At 37.1% G+C, this 20,868-nt stretch overlaps 1 protein-coding gene across 2 annotated transcripts in view; it reads right to left on the reverse strand.

The window, feature by feature from the left end:
* Window positions 1–20,868, reverse strand: part of EPS15 (epidermal growth factor receptor pathway substrate 15) — a 123,802-nt gene that overhangs the window by 48,951 nt on the left and 53,983 nt on the right. For both annotated transcript variants that reach the window (XM_024571212.4, XM_045204135.3), the window contains exons 10-13: window positions 20,449–20,594; window positions 18,765–18,921; window positions 15,362–15,447; window positions 3,442–3,514 (exon numbers count right to left, since the gene is read on the reverse strand). In XM_024571212.4, the coding sequence (XP_024426980.1) occupies window positions 3,442–3,514; window positions 15,362–15,447; window positions 18,765–18,921; window positions 20,449–20,594 (462 nt within the window). The remainder of the gene's footprint in view (window positions 1–3,441; window positions 3,515–15,361; window positions 15,448–18,764; window positions 18,922–20,448; window positions 20,595–20,868) is intronic.

The following is a 20,868-nucleotide window of genomic DNA, read 5'->3' on the forward strand; positions in this document are numbered from 1 at the left end:
AGCAACAAAAACAGAGAAAAACAGGCTGGTAGCTAAAGTGACAGCAATAGTGAAATACATACATACATACATACAGGTATTTTCCAGTTGGTGAGTCCTGTATATAGACAGCCCAACGTGGAGCTCAATAATGAAGGGAGGTAAGGAGGAGAAGAGAGTAGGGCGCAGAACACCACTACTAATAGTGCATCTACCGAGCTTTGACTCGGTAGCGGTCACTCTGTGAGCCACTCTACCTGCATTATCTCGTCTTCGTCTTACAGCAACTCTACTGCTTGGGATTTTTACTATCCCAGTTACAGAAGATAAAACTAGTGTGTAGAGTTGTTAAGTCACTTACTTAGGATCAAAAACCTAGAAGAGCCAGAACCAGGAACTAAATTCAAGTTTGTCTGATACCAACTTGTTCCTATAAACTTCTAGGTAAAGCTGAAGAAAGCAGACATGTGAAGATGAATTTCTAAATATTTGTTAACTACTCAGAAGAAAAATTTTAATGAAATTGTACATAGGCAGTTTAAAGTAGGAAAAAAGGCAGGTCCCTCTTCTTTGAACAATGACAACAACAAAGCCCGAATCAAAAACATCTGCGACAGAATGACGCTGGAGAGCCTGGTTCCCTCGGATGGCTTTGGGCCTAATCCCTCCATACTGCTAGTGTCCCTCGTGTGGGTTAAGAGCGGTCATCTCATAAAATTAAATTTGAACTTAATCACTGGTTTGGCTTTCAAGAAAAAAATCTTGAACTGAAATTTTCAATATGTAGTTCATGGGACTACTGACAGGAAACAAACATTCAGAACTTAATTATGTAGTGGATTTTCTAATTTTACTGAATTAGGAACACTATATAAATGCAAAAACAAACAAAAAATAACTAGTCTTTTGGCACTTCGGTTCACACATGAAGAGGCTTTGAAAGTTTGGTTACTGGCTTGAAGTATGAGCTCATACAATAACTTTCTGTGGCTTTATAAATGCAGAGAAAAGCAAGAGCACTCAGAAAAGCCAACTTTGGATCAGGCAGACACTCACTGTTGGGTCAAAATTCCCTTAACCCCTGATGCCTTCATGTTGGCATTTCTCATTAGCATCTACGTTAGGAAAGCGGGGTCAGAAAGAAGCAGTGAAGTACACATTCTTCCTTTCTGCTCTTTATCAACAGCTCCAATAAACTGCCTTTTGACAGAGAAATTGGAAAGTTAAGTACTAGGAGTTGCAATTACTTGACAGATTATCCATGTTATTACCAATGGGTAACTCAGAGTTAATTCAATAGGGAATGAAGTCTACATATTTCCACTTCTGATAAGTTGTCTTGTGCTTCAGAAAATTGAAAATGATCACTAAAATGAAAAATTTTAATTATTTGTAGATGTCAATTATCCATATCATCCTAGTGTAGTGTCTCATTACCATGGATAATACAGAGACACCTGCATTGGAATGGAATGAATAATGACTACACTAATACAAAGTTTTAATCCAACATTCTTTTCAATGAACTTCTGTTTGACCGCTACAACTTGGTTTGTGCCAACCATGCTCCAAGATGCCTTTTATTTACAGCACCCAATGCAAAAAAGCAACAATTTAGACTTCCTATGCCAATCACACATTTGGACTTAGCAAAGCTTAGGTTTAACATATACCTTACTGTCACCACTAAGTAAAGAAAGATAGCCTTGGCCAGTGTAGCTCAGTGGACTGAGCACTGGCCTATGGACCAAAAGGTTGCCAGTTCAATTCCCGGTGAAGGCACATGCCTGGGTTGCAGGCCAGGTCCCCAGTTGGGAGGCATGAGAGGGGCAACTGATCGCTGTTTCTCTTGCACATCATGTTTCTCTCCCTCTCTTTCTCCCTCCATTCCCCTCTCTCTAAAATAAGTAAATAAAATCTTTTTTTAAAGAAAAAGAAAGATAAGCAAATCAAGAAGAAATTTTGACTCACAACAAAACTATAATTAAAAGAAATCAAATATTCAAGGATTGCCCATTTAGCCTAAAAGGAACAAAGTAAAGTTTATTATTTGAAGCTATTTAAATTCACATCCTCAAAAGATGCAGTAGGGAAAACCAATAGACAGATGTACACAAATAAAACATCATCCATCATAAAAAAATTCATACTTTGAAACATTATCTGGTTAAATTTAGAAGCTGTCCAAGATTATATCAGTAACTATATCTATTTCTTCAAATTGATAAGACTTTATAGATTATTTTATCTTCCATTCTTAAACTATTTTCAGCATTTAAGAACCTCAAAAATTGCACAAAAATAATGTAACTGAAGTAACCCCTCCATCTCACTACCACAAAGAGAAAAACATTAGTGATGAACTCTTGACTTCTGCACCACTTTTAGAAAATTCCAGTGCATGTAATGAATGCAATCTTCCAATCTGAGCACCAACTTCCATCAAGAAGTCTCTCTGCCTTCTTCCTCAATCCCTCAGTAAATCGTTCTCCCCACCCTGGCACAGTCCACCTGACAGACAATCTGGTGAACTCGAAACATCAGAACAAAACAATGCACCTAACAATTTAGAGCTTTCACCCAATTAAAACTGCGGAAAGCAGGCAAGTCAAACATACAGGTAACATGTTAAGAAATGCCCATCCGTGAGCTCTTGCTGGCAGCTGCTCCCAGTGCTTTCACACCCAACCTCCTTAGGCACTGGTGCAGCATTCAGGAAACAAGCCCCAGGAACACAGTCACATGCAATGCTTATGGTTCTAACTGCAACACTGCCTGATCCTCTGTATTTTTAATGTTTGAAAGAACCCTTTTTGTGTCATTTCCCAATCAGAAACTGAGGTTTTATTGTCTTTTCTATTTTGTTTGTAAAATGAAGCTACTTAACACAGCACCTAGTGAAAAATGAATCAAATCTCTTTATGCCAAAGTTTAAGACATCCTGGCTACTAAGCAACTTATAAAATACTATTTTATATTATTCCATATCATTTCCCCCTACCAGTATCATGAGAAATAGTCCCTTAAAGTACTAGGTCTCCCAGCTAACAAGAACCTCACGCCTGTGAAAAAGCAATCTGCGTTTTCATGATGTGGATGATGAAGAAGATGATGACAAGTTCACTCATTTAATTTTACTTGTGTAACACTATTTATATCGCAAGTCATTCAAACTTACTTTTAATGGTACAACATGCAGGTAAATGTTATCTTTAAAATACTTCCAAAACTAGAAATTTATGATGAAAAATACTGCTTTCTCATTGCAGTGTGATCTCTGCAGGCCAGAATTCAGAGAAAACCAGTCATTTTACAAAAGACAACTATTTATATCACATATGTAATAGGTATTCCTAGATCTATTCACCAACACCACAATCATTACATAGTAAATGACCCTATACCTTTAAAGTAAATTCTCCTAAGTCAGAAATGGAATACTGAATTTCACAGCTCACGTACCTGAACCTCGCTTGTTCTCTGTTTAAGAATATCTTCTTTCTCCTTAAGGTCCTGTTCCACATTATTCTTTTCCCTAGAAGACCAGCAAACAATGCAAGAATATTTGAGAACATCAGCTACAGCCGGTATGGTTATCCATCCTCCTAATCCTGAATCGCTTTTTAAATACATAGTGAAACATTCAATTTTTAAATGAAGGGCAGATTTTTCTACCCTCTTTTAATTATTTATGGGACAGAAATCAATATAAAGCTCTGATTGTTAAAAAAAATATCAAATCTCTTTCTCACTAAAATGTGGTGAAAAGAGAATAGATTAAAAAAGGAAGAGGAGAAAAATAATCAATGAGACACTCAGGTTTCACTGATCTCACTGTTGCTATGGAAATGCTGTCCAATGAAAACTGCTGGTGAAAAAAAGGAGGGGTTGCATCAGCTCTGTAACCTTAACCCTTAAGTACCACTGTTAAATTAAATGAAAATGGCTAATAGAAACAGTCAAATATTAACATTTACTGAAGTGTTAATGTCCCCTTAAATCACTGTTGTGTACCAATTTGAGAATGAAATATAGAGAAAATGGAAAGGACTGCCAATACACAGGCCATTTGCTCTAGCAAGTACATCTGCTAAAAAAGGCTATTTTAAATCACTGATCAATCCCAACTGATCAAATATAAAAAACAACATAGCATTAGCATTTATCTTTCCACTCTTCAGATGAAACATGCTAGCATCACCTTTTACTTTGAAACATCATTATTTAAATTCTAACATTATCCATCAGAGCAGGATTCCTAATACATGAATCCTAAGTAATTTTAGATTCAGAATTACAAAATGAAGCTGTTTCTTTTGATATAAGAAATTTAACTGCTGTTTGTACTAAAATCACACACACATTGCTCCCTTCACTTTCTTTTCTACAAAATGAGAGAAAAAGCCATAGAATTCTGCAGTAATACATTTTGGGGTGGGGGGAAAGGTTAAAAAAGGCAACATGAAGAAGAGAGGAAGGCATTCAAGAAGTCCTCCAGACGGGAACTGCAGAGCTGCCCACGGAGCTTCACGACCACATTTCAGTTTCATCTCAGACATAAGGTCAGGCTCCATTAAACTGGAGCGTACAGGACAGTGAGAAAATCACACCAAAGGAGACACTTAAGGGGCAACTACATTCTACATTTACACTTCTCACCTTTTTGAGGTGAGATTTTAAATGTAGACAAAACAACTGTTTTTGGACATGAGGGGACAATGTTTTTAAGATCTGCATGGGAGAAAAAAAGCGCAAGAATAAAGCTATAGGTACACTGTTACTTTTAAACACTGGAGACGGCCAAGGAGCTCACTAACCATTTCTCAGATGGGTCGCAATGTGGGTCACGATGTTGCTGAGATTTTCAACAGTTTCTTACCACATGAATCATTGTGGCAGCCTGTTCCTCCCATACCTCAATCTACTTATTATGCAAAGGTCAACCTCACCACCACTCCTTATAAAATTATGTAAAGTTGCAAAATAGAAAAGCACAGGAAGAAAAATCTAAATATACTCTACAAATTCTGCCAGCTCAATCTTAGAAATTTTTCTTTCCCCCACATAGGAGCAGAAGAGTGTTCTCAGTCTGGCTGCAGCGTGTCAGAGATAAGTCACATGAGAAACTAGCCCCTCCCCCAACCCAGATCCTCAGAGGCAATCCACACAAGGTCAATATCAATTCAGTTCCTGGTTTCTGACAGTACATAACAAAAGCAGAAAACATTAGATGTTATCATAGATCAGCATTACAAACACTAATGTATGTTTGTATTCAACCCCTTCTGCTCCGCTGTTAACTGTTTTACTGGCTGTGTCTGCTGAGATCAAGTGTACGTGCAGAAAAACAGGACTGCAGGAAGGCAGTACGCTGACACCCGGATGGGAGAGCAAAAGAAAGAAGCTCACTTGGTGAAAAAGGAAAACATTACAAATGACTCTCAGCTCTAACAAGCAAACACAGTCTATGTTTGGGTAAAATGAAGGATGCTTAGAAAGCACAAATTTCTCTTTACAAATTTTGGGTGTGGGAGGAGTGGGGAACAGTGGTAATGTCTACAAACATATCTTGAAAACCACACCCAACTAAATAAAATACAGGAATCTTGACGCATTAATTTCTCTTAGTACTGAAATCAAATTTAACTTTTGATCTGCTTTTATCTAATAAAATTCTGGTTTCACAATTCCTTTTATTATTTAACCCAAGAAGTATAACATATATTCCTAAGAAAACTTAAAAAAACCTGCCAGTTATATTGCTTTCTATAAAAAAATAACTGAAATTCTGTTCTGAAAATCAGACTGACAATCAAATAATTTCTTCATCGACTTAGATTATAGTTACAGAGATGCTAAATTGTTATTCTGTATTATTCCACACCAGAAGAAAAACAGTTGTCTTGGGCCACATATTAAATACACTGCCACACATAATCACAAAACAATCTCATAACGTTTTAAGTAAATTTACATTTGTGTTGGGCTGCATTCACAGCCATCCCATGCTGCATGCGGACCACTGGCCACGGGCTGGATACCCCTGCCAGCTACCCTTCTCATTCTGGGCAAGTAAAAATATCTAAACACATTTAGGTGCACTAAAGATGCTTGGCCATATGTCTTCCATTTTCCTCTCTTTCAAATTAACACATATTTTTCTTTTCTTTTAAAAGAGACTTTATTTATTTATTTTTAGAGAGAGAGGAAGGGAGGGAGAGGAACATTGATGTGTGAGAGATAGATACATCGACTAGTTGCCTCTTGCACGCCCCCAGATGGGAACATGACCCACAACCCAGGCATGAGCCCTGACCAGAAATCAAACCAGTGACATTTTGGTTCACAGGCTGGTGCTCAATCCACTGAGCCACACCTTCCAGGGCTCAAATTAGCACACATTTTCCTAAAGGTGATGGATGCATAACTAATGCAAAGCATTGTTTAATATTAGTGATTTAAATTTTTAATTATTTTCAAGATTCTACACCACAGTAAAAAATAATATTTATGTGCAGTTTCCTAAGAAGTCTACCAATATGTGTGGATAAGACAGACATAAGATGTATTTCAAATATAGCTATGTGAGCGTTTTTCCCCGTAGTACTCACCTTGGATGTCATGACAGGAAAAGCTATTGCCTTCACCTTAGTAAATCCCAGAAAAGGGAAATGAAATGATCCTACACACCCTCTATCTTAGACTATGTACTCCAAGGCGCTGGTACAACCTGAGGGACCCAAGAACACCAAAGCCACACAGAAAGGCCAAGGATAGAGCTCCCTGGTGTCCCAAAGGCTGACTGTTCTGATTCTGTGGAAACCAGTGTCTGAACCAGCAAGGAAAGCAAAGCCCAAGCTAGGCTTTCGAAGTCCGAAGTTGGTAACTACATAAACCTACCATCAAGCAGCTAAAAGCTATTCACAAAGACAGTCAGGCTGAGGACCTTGAGTTCTTGCAATTCACTTGCATGTATCCCAGCTCTGTTTATGGGGAGGAGGGAGTGAGCCATCTGCCTTAATTTTTACATAATACCAACATTTTCAGAAAAACAGGATCAAATCACCTTTAAAGTCCTTTCAGATACAGTTTCATGTCTTTTTTCCTAAACAGAAGCATCTATTATTTTCCAACTGGAAAACAGTAAAAACTAGAAACCAATTGAAAGGTAGAAAGTTGTGAAAAACATGAAGTTATATTTTTCCATCCTAAGACTTATTATATAACACTAACAATGCTCTTATTATTAAGTAGCTTAACTGCCAATAAATCTAACAAGCAAACACTCAAGAAAGCATGCTATTCTCATTATGCTGTCTTCAGTAAGGCATGTGGGTTCTATGGAAAGCAAGAAAAATGGGATTAAAACTGGAGAATTAGAAACTTAGTCTGGCTCTGCTGTGAAATAGGTCTGTTGACTCAAATCAAGTCACATAAACTTCCATTTTCCTATTTTTCATTATACAGATGCTAATATCTCTACCATCTTAAGATATGCAAGGCAAAATGTATAAGATGGCGTGTAATTGGGGAAAAAGGTAGTCTTCCAGCCTATGATTTGGTTGCTTTTTACTTATACTAACATTACTGATCATTTTAAATAACATTGGTGGAATAATTTTTAAACTTGTTAAAAGGAATTATGAGTTACAAAAAGTTTTAAAAATGATCTAATACACAGGGGCTATGTAATCCCTGAAATCTCTACCCCCAAAATCTTGTCTACGTATTAAAAATAATCCATCTCTCTACTATTAGAAGTTCATTTTATGGTTTTCTTTTCCTTTTCTTTTATAATTTTTTTTTTATTATATGGTTTTCAAAGCATAAGACTTGGAGTAAAATAGTCCAGAATTCAAATGCTGGCTCCATTATAGGACATAACATCTCACTGTAAAAACCATCAGGGATTCTGTCCACCCAGGAAAGACGGGAGTCCACTAGACACCCAAGTGTCCTCTTAAACGGCAAGCGCACCCTGGACTCCAGTGCAGGGAGGGCAGATCACAACCAACTGAAGTCCTGCAAGGACAGACTGGGTTGCACAGCTCCAGGCAGAGAGCTGAAGGGACAGCCACCAGGGTCCCTCTGGCGAGTCCCTCTCCCATACCACCAACAGATGCTATCTTCCCTGGATCAAGCACTCCTCTCCAAACTGCATCAGCTTGGAGAAATACAACAGCCCTATCCTCCTAATTCCCTGTCACCAGTCCTGCCTAGCTCATGCCTTGTGGAGGAGTCACCAAAAAACCCAATCCAATTAAAAAGTGGGCAGAGAACCTAAATAGACAGTTCTCCAAAGAGGACATACAGAAACCAACAGACATATGAAGAGATGCTCAAAGCCACTATCATCAGAGAAATGCAAATTAAAACTGCAAAAAGATTATCACTTCACACCTGTCAGAATGGCTATCATCAATAAATCCACAAACGTGATGGCGAGGATACGAAGAAAAGAGAACCCTCATGCAGAATTGGTGAGAATGCAGACTGGTGCAGCCACTATGGAAAACAGTATGGATGGTCCTCAAAAAATTAAAAATGGAACTGTCTTATGACCCAGCAATTCCACTTCTGGGTATATACCCAAATAAACCCAAAGCAGTAATTTGAAAGAATATGTGCACCCCTATGTTCACTGCAGCATTATTTATAATAGCCAAGATATGGAAGCAGTCCAAGTACCCATCAGGTGGATAGAAGAATTGTAGTACGTATATACGAACATATTACTCAGCCATAAAAAAGAATGAAATTTTACCATCTGTGACAGCATGGATAGACCTAGAGGATATTACGCAAAGTGAAATAAGTCAGTCAAAGACAAATACCATATGATTTCACTTATACTAGGAATCTAAAGAACAGAATAAACAAACAAAATTGAAACAATTCAGAGACAGAGAACAGACTGATGGTTCCCAGAGGAGAGTGAATGAAAAAGTTGAAGCTTAGATTAAAAAGTACAAATTGGCAGTTACAAAATAGCCATGGGGATGTAAAGTACAGCGTAGGGAATATAGTCAATAGTACTGTAATAACTATGTATGGTGCTGGGTGAGTGCTAGAAATATTGGGGGGAACACTTTGTAAAGCATATGATCATCTAACCACTATGCTATATACCTGAAACTAACACAAAACAATAGTGAATGTAAACTGTAATTGAAAAATAAAAAAAATTTAAATGAAGAAATTAAGATATTCCCAGATAAAAATGGGTGACTTCATTACCATTAAACCTGTGCTACCAGAAATGCTAAAGGAAGTCTTTCAGGTTGAAATAAAAGGATGCTGCTAGAGAGTAACTCAAAGCCACATGAAGATATAGAGATCTCAGAGGTTTTAAATGTTGCGCCACTTTACGTGAAACTGAATTAAATTGCTTCCTTATTACCAAATGCACACTACAACCTTATGCTTCAATAACCCAATCAGTAACACCGTTCTTGAGCCAGTCATGATTGAGACCTTCTATATCAGTACCACAGATCTCTACAGGGCCAGAAACAGATTAGGTTGGATTATATAAATAAAAGAGCTCCAGACTCAATAATACAAGCAATGCTTTCCCCAGAGCTAATACCGTCTAAAGGTATCTGAACTAAACTAAACCAAAAACATAATTAAAACAAGTTCAAACCATATGCTAACAATGCCTTAAATATATATACATATATAGGTGTGTGTGTGTATTTATATTTTTAAATCAGCTCTCAAATATGATTAAGGTAGATAGAGATCTATATATTTAGGAATACAGATCCTGGATACATAGTTCCTGAAAGAGTGCTCACTCAGCTACTCCAGCCAATGTTTGCCAAGCACTCACCCAGTCAATGCTGTGCTCTCAGTGCCGAGCTGGTACCAGGGATGATGATGACGAAGGTGATGATGATTACTAACATGTATTGAGAATGTACCATGTTTCAAGAACTGACCTGGTATTACATATGGTATTATTCATATCTGTACTTCACAATGAAGAAACTCAAGTGCAAATAATTAACTAAGTCACTTGTCTTAAGTCGTGTCAGGGGTCAAACTGGGCAATCTGGTTAGAAAGCCCAGGCTCTGAAATATTACACTATATTTTCTTTATTACAAATTAGAGACACTCTGTGTTATATCACACAGAGCTCAGAGTCTACTGTGGCAAGAAATATAACCCAGTATTGTTAAGTGTTCTGACAGAAGGAAATTGAGTGCTCTCTGAGCTGAGACAGATATCATCACGGAAGGCTTCTTAGAAAAGAAGACTTGTCCATTCCTCATCTGAAAAACTGAGATAAAACTACTTACCCTTTAGCAACACTGCAAGAACTGAGTAAGAGAATTTATATAAAGCAGGCAGAGCACAATGCCTAACAATCATTATTGTAATTATCTATCCCATTTACTGGCCCCAGACCAGGAGAACAACTGGCCTGACAGGATGTAGCTTTTACTTCCTGATGTTCTTGCTGAAAGGACAGAGACAGGAAGGAAGAAGAAGCTGGTAAAAGACAAACAAATATTAACTGCTGCTCAGCATAATTCACCACCATCACACTAAGTGAATGAAGCAATTTCTCAGCACATTTCATCTTGTCACTGTCAAGTGAGCCTCTTAACTTTCAGAGCAAGGGTTCTTGAAACTGGTTTCATGGATAGTTTTTAAGGGCCTGAGAACTCCTGAAATAAATTCAAACTAGTGTACATAGATACACATTTTTTTCCTGGGCGCAGTCTAATAGTCTTCATCAGATTTTCAAAGGAGCTCCTTGACATCAAAACAGTTAGTCAAAATATGAAAAATCAGCCCCCTAACCCCATTCTCTGTGAGGATTAAAAATTCTTTTGTCAACAAAATCCTCTACGACAGTCTTCAAAAATAAGCTATTGTTGAGTTCTTTTGCTTCACTTCATCATTTAACATATGGCCTCTAGAGTGCCATAAACTGTAGGACTTAAATATGGGAAATATTCTAATATTTATAACATACTCTGACTTCTTCATTCAACCAGCTAACCAACCTATACTGAGATTTGATGGTTTCAGGCAATGTGTGTATCAATTTGTTAACCTATCCAAATGCATAGAACACAGCTCTTGACCTGAAGGAGTTCAGACTTTTTTAATGCATATTTTTAAAAAGACCACAATAAAATGTGGCGAGTAGTATTATAAAACACTAAAGTCTCTAGAAGTAGAAAGGGAAGAGCAATGAGCAATCAACCTTTCAGAGGTTTGGCAAAGGAGATGGTATTTAAGCTGAACCTTGAAGCATGAGTGAAAGTTTGTAAGGCAAAAGGTGTCTCAGGCAAAGGGAAACAGTAGGATCAGAGGCAAAGAAGAATTAAAAAGCAGTGGCATATTGAGGTGAGAGGTAATAAGCCCACTCACCATGCAGCTGGAGAAAAGGGATGAAACTGAAATAGATTGGAGCACTATCTGAACCCTCAGAGTACAGGAGCAAACAAACTTACTGCGTCTGCTCTCAAGAAACTTTACAGTGCTATCGGGAGGCGATTCTACTTTATTGTGGGAGGTGGCTAAGATAGAAGACTGGTCAGGATGCCAAGGGAACACTACAAGGGAAGAGCCTTTATAGCATACTCAGAAAAGTGAACTGGATCTAGCTGGGAACGGGGAATCACTAAGGGATCTGAGTTGTTCTTCATACATCAAGTAGAGGTAGGATGGTCAAGCAGCTCAAAGCAGAGTTAATTAGGTTATAACAGTGAAGCAGATAAGAGATAAATGCTAAAACTAACACAGAAGCAGAAGAAAAAGGGGACAGATTTCAACAATGAGCCAATTATTTTCTCATCTATTACATCAGCAAAGCATTAGGGTTACAATAGAGAACAAGCAAATAGTTCCTATGCTTAAAATAGTACATAGTCTAGTTTTATGCTGCCAAACAAAATAGACAATTAGAATAAAGTACAGTAAATGTTATGGCAAGTGTAAATATAAAAACAATGTACAATAAGCTATTACATAAGCTTTGACAGGTACAGGGTTGGGACATAAAGTAGTCAGAGAAGGCTTCCCCTCCTGGAGGAAATGATGTCTAAGGGTAAATTTGAAGGATGAGGAGTTAATTAGGCAAAGAATATGAGAAGGTAGGAATGATTTCAAGAAATATTTCAGAGATAGGAGAATGATGATGAAAGGAAGAAACAATCTCAGGTTTGTAGCCTGAGTGATGAGATGAATAGTGTATCACTGAGAAAGGGAAATAAGATACACAGACGGTGGGCAGGAAAGATCAGAAAGCCGCGTCCTGCCGGAGATTCAGATGAAAACACTGCTAGGCCATAAAAAATATAGGTCTTGAGCTCAGGTGAGAGGTGAAAATAATCTTATTTACTAAGATTATTATATTACAATCATTGCTTTTCCTTCTTTAAGTTAAAAATATACTAATTTAGTCTGACTGATATATTTAAATCCCTATGTAGCAAAAGTTAAAGGAATTAGTGATCTAATACAAACATTTATAAAAGTGAATTTTAACAATCAACTTTAGCATGGGTAGATGTGTCTCATTATGACGCTAATGGAGTTGACAGACGATGGAGTTCGCCTGCATTGTAGATCTCACACAAATAAAAGCCTAGGGGAAGTATTTTCACAAATGTCAAATCATATATAAATGTATTGCACATTTATAAAATATGACTACAACCTAAAACCTAACAAGGCTTTGGAAGTCTATCATTTTCTTAACTATAACAGTCACAAAATGTTAGATGCTTTCTTTTTATGTTAGCTGTGATTCACTACACAAGACAGCCTCTAGTACAACTTAACATTAGGGCTTCTAGAAGTTAATGAAACCTCAATTGGCCAAAATAACTAAGAATTGCAAATGTCTGCACTGGCAAGAACATTTTATGTATGATGCTCTACTTCCTATTAAAACAACAGAACACTTCATATGTTAAATAACAACTGATAAACTCAAGCAAGTCCTAGAACATTGGGGTATGTGTCCATTTTCATAGGCCTGAGAGGCATAGAAGACGAGTATTTTCAAATCTAACAACTATTTCGTGTACGTTACATAAAAGGCAAAAAATGTTAACGGACCGTTTCTGGACCATCTGAAAATGAAAAGTCTACACACCATTACAGACTCAGTAAACAAACGTTTACTTCTCCTGTTCTGAACCAAAGTAAATGTTTTTAAATCTTAGAGTCACACTTATATGATATATAATAGAAAGAATATAGATGTAGAACTTACACAACCTGGTTTGAGTGCCAGCCAGCATGGATGCTGACTTGATGTGTGACTTTGGGTTTGATTTTTTTTTTCCATGAGTAAGAAAGAAAGTGGGACTATATGATATCCAAGGGGTTTTTGTTTTGTTTTGTTTTTACTTTCTAGGATTCCAGTATTAAGACTTTATGTAACAGGCAAAGGCCAATTTTTGAACAGAAAATAAGAATTTGGTAGGTATGCTTAAAACTAAGCAATGACATTTAAAAAGGTACCCAGAGTAAGCTTACAGAACGTCAAGTCATATTATTCAAAGATGCTGATCACTGAAATGACTGGTGACTTAAGGCCATACTGTCTTCAGCAGACAGTTACGTCTCCAGAATTCACTTCTCTCTCTTGCACGTGGGGATTCCCTCTCCATCTCTCGTGGTGTCGGTGGCAAACTACCACCCGCCACTCTCAGGACAGAGTTCATGCAAAATCAAACTACACACACGCCCGGCCACTGATTGTTTCAGGGTAGGCAGGACGCTAAGCCAGCCCAATCAGATTGAATCTTAGGACTTGTGCAGGAACTGCCAGAAGAGAGGCACTGCACTAGACTGGAAATTACAAGTACATGAGGATAGCAGTGCTATAGCCCCCTTGACAACATCATCAAAAAATCCATCTGAGAATGGAGCAACCCAGTAGAAGTGGAAACCAGAAATGGAGAGAGCAAGGAAACTGATTACATGATTTGAGCCCCAGTATAAAGCTATGCCTTAAGCCTCCACTACCTCTAAAAGGTCTTAGTTTCACAAGTCAACAAATTCACTCTCACTTAAGTTTGCCTGGGTTGAGTTCCCTCTTGCAACAGAAAACAAAACAAAACACCACAACCAAGTTTCTCTGCAGCCATCTCAATACAGTCTCAAGGATGAGGAAAGATCATTGCCAAGTTCTTGCCATACAGTCCAGATAAATGATTTAATTCCCTTATGTCTAAATGCCATCAATAAAATAAAGTATCAGTCATTATCTACATCAACGTGTTGTTAAGGTAAAGAAGAAGGGGGTTTGAGTAAGTGCAGTGATATTTAAATACAATGCCTTGTAGATGGAAAAAGTCTCACTTTTAAAAAAGTAATTTTAGCCTTGGCTGGTGTGGATCCACCGCTTGGAGAATTGTCCCTGAAATCAAATGGTGGCACTTTTGATTCCCAGTCAGGGCACAGCCTAGGTTGCAGGTTTGTTCCTGGGCTGGGGTGTGTACGGGAAGCAACCAATTGATGTTTCTCTCTCACATGGATGTTTCTCTCTTTCTCTCTCCCCAATGCCCTTCCTCTCTCTCTAAAAAATTAATAAGCATGTCCTTGGGTGAGGATTTAAACAAAAGTAATTTTAGGAGGTTATTTTTATAATAAGTATTACCATAAAGTTTCCAAGGAACAAGGAAATTAAGGAAATATCAATAGTACCTGCTGTAATTACAATCAAATCTAATTGTATTCAAGTCTGTTCTACAAGGTACCTATATAAAGAAAAGAGATTTTACTCCAAATCAAGTAGTCCTGAGATTAGGTATTGGTTCTACAGTTGACAGATTTGAATGACTTTCACCAAAATAACCTCTCTAAAGCATCTAAACTCCTAACCTATGAAACAGAAGCAATAAATATCTATCTCAAGTCATAAGGCTTTTGAGAGGATCAAATGGGATAGCAGCTATGAAAGCTCTTGGCATGGTCTCTGCATTTAATATTCCTTCCACAAAATGGAACGCAAGCTGGTGTTATAATTCACTTCCTTAATAGACCGTGCTCTTAAACAATGTTTTTCTAGTATGTTATTCAAATATCTAAAGTTAGCGGAACACTATATTTCATTCATTCTAAGATACAAATTTTTCACTATCTGAAATCAAATAGTATCTAACAGTTATGGCAAGCCATTGTTTATTTAGCTTTTTTTTAGTGAATTTTCTTTTTTTTAGTGGTACAGAAGAAAACAGTACATTCTGCAATTAAAGGTTGGCTGAGATTTAATGAAATAAGGTATACCAATTCCCAATTGAAGAACCATGGTACTTAACCAAGTAAAGTAGTATCTACTAAGAAACAGGAGAAAGAGAGAGAGAGAAGTATTTATACAGTCAGCTGCAATAATTTTACTTTACATACCTCTGTAGGTCAACTAGCTCATTGTTAAGGGTATCTAGCTCCTTAATAGCAGAGAAATCTGCAACAGGACTTGATCCTATGATGTTCTAAAAACAAGAAGTTCACAATTATACGTTATTACTATAAAATTATATATGACAAAGATTTTTAAATGTTTAAAAGCACTACATGGATATAGGGTATTACATTTTTTATGGTATTACCAACAATTTTAATTTATTTAAGAACACCCTATCTAGTACAATTTTAAACACACACAGTTACGTACTAAGACATTTTCCCTTAAATTCTCTAAAAGCTATTGTTCTATATTATGTACCATCACTCCAGATCCCAATGTCTTTGTCACTTGATTCTAGCCCGTCCAGAACTTGTAGTACAGCCAGTATCAGATTTATAAAGTAATTCCTCCACTGAAGAATATATTTCTTGTGGAGATGATGGTGACTTATTTGTATTTGTATCATGGTCACAAAGTACACAAATTTTTGTTGTGTCTTAGAATTATAATGGTGGTTGATTTTATTCAACAAATATTTACTTTTGTTAAATACTTTTTGTGTCTATTTAAAGTAAAATCAACTGTTCAAGCATGTTCCATAGTAAATATTATTATCACCATATATGAAACTATCTTCCTATATCACATCCTTTACATATGTTTCTCCTTCAATAATGAAGAAGGCAAAGTTGGTCTCTGAATGTTACTTGCAGTTAGAAAATGTAGCTGGATTTATTTGGGACTCTACTATTTTACTAGCTCCATGATCTTCACTGTAAAATGGAGAAATAATTTCTGCCCTGCCCACTTTAAAAATTAAATAAGTAATACATGTGGAGTCACTCTACTAACTTCATATTTTATACATGTAAGTTATTCTTGTAATTAACTTCTTCAACAGAAGATGCTGTTAAAAGATGGATGGCCCCAGCCCTGGCTGGTGTAGCTCAGTGGACTGAGTGCCAAAGGGTCACTGGTTCAATTCCCAGTCAGGGCACATGCCTGGGTTATGAGCCAGGTCCCCAGTAGGGGTATGCAAGAGGCAACCACACATTGATGTTTCTCTCCTTCTCTTTCTCCCTCCCTTCCCCTCTGTCTAAAAATAAATAAATTTTTAAAAAAAATTTTTAAAAGATGGATAGCCTCTCAATGAGCTGCTTCCACCTTGGCTCAATCTCCTTTGTGAAATGACTTCCACAGCTCTCCTATCACTCTAACTGAAAAAGAGAGACTCCCATTTGACAGTCATTCACTATTACAAATATCATTTATAAGAAGAGTGAAACAAACAAGTGTAACTTCAAACAAGTTATAAGGTGACACCACAGGCGACTCCGAAGGAAGATCAGTGTGCTGTAGTTGGGGCACAGCTGTGCCACTTGAATGTGGACACAAAAGCAAACTCCCATAACGAAGCAATAAAACAACATGCAACCAGGAAACAAACAGCACATCTGGGATAAAAAGAGCATATAAAGAAAAATGTAGTATGTTCCCTTCTTTCAAAATATGTTCTCACCCTGTTGTGTACATTACTCGAAAAGTCCACTTTGGTGATTTTAAGTGGATCAGAGAGCCAGGGAAGGCAAGTTAGAAGACACACAAGGACCAAGTACCAGACATGTGACAGAAGCATGCTGTTTATATTTTCTCTGCATCAACTTTGCTGCATAGAAAATCTCTAACTTCAAAATGTATCGTGTAAACCCAAAACTGTAATGCTAAAATGGCAAAAAGTAAAGCTCTAACCTGGAGAGAGTAAAGAAACTGACAGTACAAGAAAGGCGAGAAGCAGAGTGCTGCAGAAGGGAAAAAATAGTCCAAACTAGAAAAAACACAGAAAGGAAAGCAACATTCAAAAAAGGATTAGTCAAAGTTACAAAAAAAAATGCAGTTCTAAAAAAAATCAGCTTATAAAAAGAGATTATTGTAAAGACAAAATAAATTGCTGTTAAAATGCTAATTTTAATTTTTCAGGTTAAAAATTTTTCATATCATAACAGATATGATACAGTGATAAAAATCCCATTTTAATGAATAGCACTGATATCTGACATAAACAGACAGGGATGTCTATGCTCTCTCTAATGAACAAACTTTAAACATGTCTATTACATTGAAAACTCTGTAGAGCAGATACAACTTGAAGTGTCTACTAATGTCATACAGACGTCAATGAGCAAACATAACTTGCTTCAGCAAGTTGTCATATCTGTAACTCATGTTGGTGGGACACTAAGTGGGCATAAAATGAAGGCAGCAAGGGGGGAAACACCAGCCACGTAAGTAAAAGAAAGGGGATACGACACAGCGCCCTGTAACTGCAAGAGTCACAGCAGAGGACACAAATGCGGATTTGTGACCTTTACCTTTCTGGTGGCATCACTTTTAGCCTTCTCCACAATTTAGGGAACCCACATACCACATCACAAGAAATCTCAGAAAACGCATAAAATGTTCCCCCCAAAAAACTCACAAAGCCAATAATCAAATACTTATTTAAAAATAAGTAACTTCTGTACCTGGTGGCTGTAAATTTCCATTTAGACAACTTGGAAACAAATCCAATTTTGACTTTTATATACTTGTTTAAATGGGATTATTCTATTGACATTTTAAAGAGTGCTTTCCTCATATCACACATTTGACAACTCCTGTAACGCTGAAGAGTCACCGCAGCAATGATTACTTTATAGGTCAAGACATTTAAAGATTCAGAGTATGTATTTTTAACAGCAAAGAGCCGCTAGAGGATGCAAATCCAATGCACTATACTTGGAAGGGTTTCTAGAGGAGGAGAGAAAAGTTTTGAAAACTCGTACCGAAGGCCCGAAACCAAAAGCAGCAAAACTTCTTTCTAGCTGTGCAGGTATGAAATTCAGCTGTGTGCTTGGGAACAGAGAGGGTCATCGACATGGCAAAAACCACAGTTTCAACATACAGTTTTTCTTGTTTTTTTTTTTAATTTAAAACTGATACCAAGCAATTATAATCTCCTTGATTTTGTTTTCAAATTTGTATTCTTTTTTGTAAGAGTGAATCATCAAATGAAACACAATACTTAATTCTTAGGGTTTTCATTTAAATTTTATACCCTATTCATAAAAATTAATCCACAAATCCAGGAGAGGGGGAAAAAAAAAAGACCACATTTTCCCAATTTTGATACTGGAAATGTGGTTGCCATGTGTAATGAATGATGGGGTAAACAAGGGACAGCGCAAAGATGTCATACACGCATTCAGCATATTTACAGTCACAAACCAAACCACAAACAGCATACTGCTCTGCTCCTAGCCAGATACACTGTCTCCACTGTTCCGTCCAGATCGAGTCTGTCATCTAACACAGTACTTGTTCCTTTCTGTTAATGCAATAAGGTTTTCTTTTAAGTTGTCTTACCTTTTGTAAGCTGGCCCTGTCTGATGGTGGAATCATCTCAGGTGTAAGAATGTGAGGAGGATCAATACCCTTTATTAACTTCTGATTGATTAGGTGAAAAGCTAAGGCAAACTGATCCTTTGAAAGCTTCCCACAGTCCTTTGTGTCACACAATGCCCTGTACAAATAAACACAGAGTGTAGAAATGCCATAACCACCACTCTAAAAATCTGACTATGTAGCTTTTTAAAAATGATCACTTGAATTAAAGAAGAAAGCCATCCTAATTTGTGGCTTGCCCAGAACTCACTCCAATGTTAGAAGCAAGAGACCAAAAAAGATAAAGGCTGACTGGATATTCACCCTGGTGCTGAGCAGGGGCCTTTAATCTGGATTTGTTTTGTACTGTTTCTTACCAATTTTCACAGCCACTACTGAGTAAGAGTTATAGTGGACCAAAGAATCCCAAGAATGTCTATTCCCAATATTTCAACATTAAAAGATGTAAAGAAATGAAACCTAAGTTTCAACAAATTTGGTTCATTAGTGGCATTAGCAAAATTCTGAAACAAGCAAAAATTTCCATGTCGGCTTGCTTCCGGCAACTCTTGGAGGAGGAGGATATGAGGCTCAACAAGTCAAAGCAGAAACAACAGCTGCAAATGGAGATCATGTGTGAAGAAAGAGCAACAATTTGGAAAGCTTTACAAAGTCACTTGAAGAAAAACAGCAAATGTTTTATTCTATTTTCTTCTTCTTTGTTTTTAAGGTTAGCTTTCTGAAGTCCCGATCTTTCATTCACTGAAAACCAGTATGGTCCAAAAAAGAGACTACAGCTTACAGTGCCAAAGAAACACTGAATTTCAGCTTTTCTACTTATTTATTCTTGTGATCTTGGCTAAATTTTCTAACCTCTCCAAGCCTTAGTTTCTTCATCTATAAAGTGGAGATAACATCCACCTTGCAAGATTACTGTGAGAATTAAAGACAAAGTACGTGAAAAGTGTGGGCATAATGCCACACCCCTAACAGCTGCCATTATACTGAGCACAGTGCCTACCCCAGGCACTCAAAAGTGGCAGCTATTGTTAGTTACGCATATAACCTTCCCAGTCTTGGGTTCTTGTCCTTTGTTCTTTTCTAAGTTTCTCTTTGCAGCTATGTGGTTCCACTTCTAATGGTTGCTTCCCCTTGAAAACCTCAAGTTGGCCTCTGCCACAGTCACATGGGTGGGCAGCTGGCACACTCGAAAGCTTGTTCATGTACACTACCTCACCGAATGTGAAGTTCATGAGAGACATTAAGGCTTGTCTTTTTTAAGGACCAAAAATGTAATTCATATGTGAAGGTATAAAAGTATACACATACTCTACAGAATTATACAGATATGCCTTGAAGATAGTTCAAATTTCAGATTTTGGATTCTCCCTTAAAAATTTAAAGTTAATGAATTGATATAAATAGATGCTGCACTTTAACACTCTAGTAACAGTGAAATGACACTGTCAATCTTATAAAACTTTAGCTAACCCATTCCCAAGCTTCTGTCCATTACCCAGATAAAATCTTCAGTTTTAAATTTTTCAATAAAGAATGCTAAAACAAAAAGTTTCCTATTTACAAATGCCTACAAATAAGAATGCACAAAGCCAGATCTGATTCAAAACCATATTTGTTTTTTAAATCGATTTAAATGAAGTCTTACCAAATATGGGCTAGTAAAGTAGAAGGTAAACCTGTCTTCAGAAAGATTTCACGGACTTCCAATCCAGACACGAATCCATCATTATCTTTATCAGTTTTCAGGAAGATTTCATCGTATTTAGCTTTTTCTGCAGGTGACACAACCCACTGCAGGGGAAAATGTGCGTATATATTATTTCTGCCCACATGAAACACACTTTGAAGTGATACCTTTCAACCCATGACAGTATCTGTAACAACTTCTGAGCAATTCTACCCCCCACACACCCCCAACCGAAATGCTGTGGTAAAGAGAAAATTACAGAAGAAAAATATAGGTCAGTGGGACTATAAAGATGCCCATTTTACTTTTTTCCTTTTTAAGTAACGAGTAAATCTGAACACAGTTAACTCTTGACTTATGAATGACCGCATGAACATG

Source organism: Desmodus rotundus, chromosome 3 (assembly GCF_022682495.2).
Source record: "Desmodus rotundus isolate HL8 chromosome 3, HLdesRot8A.1, whole genome shotgun sequence".
Taxonomy (NCBI): Eukaryota; Metazoa; Chordata; class Mammalia; order Chiroptera; family Phyllostomidae; genus Desmodus; species Desmodus rotundus.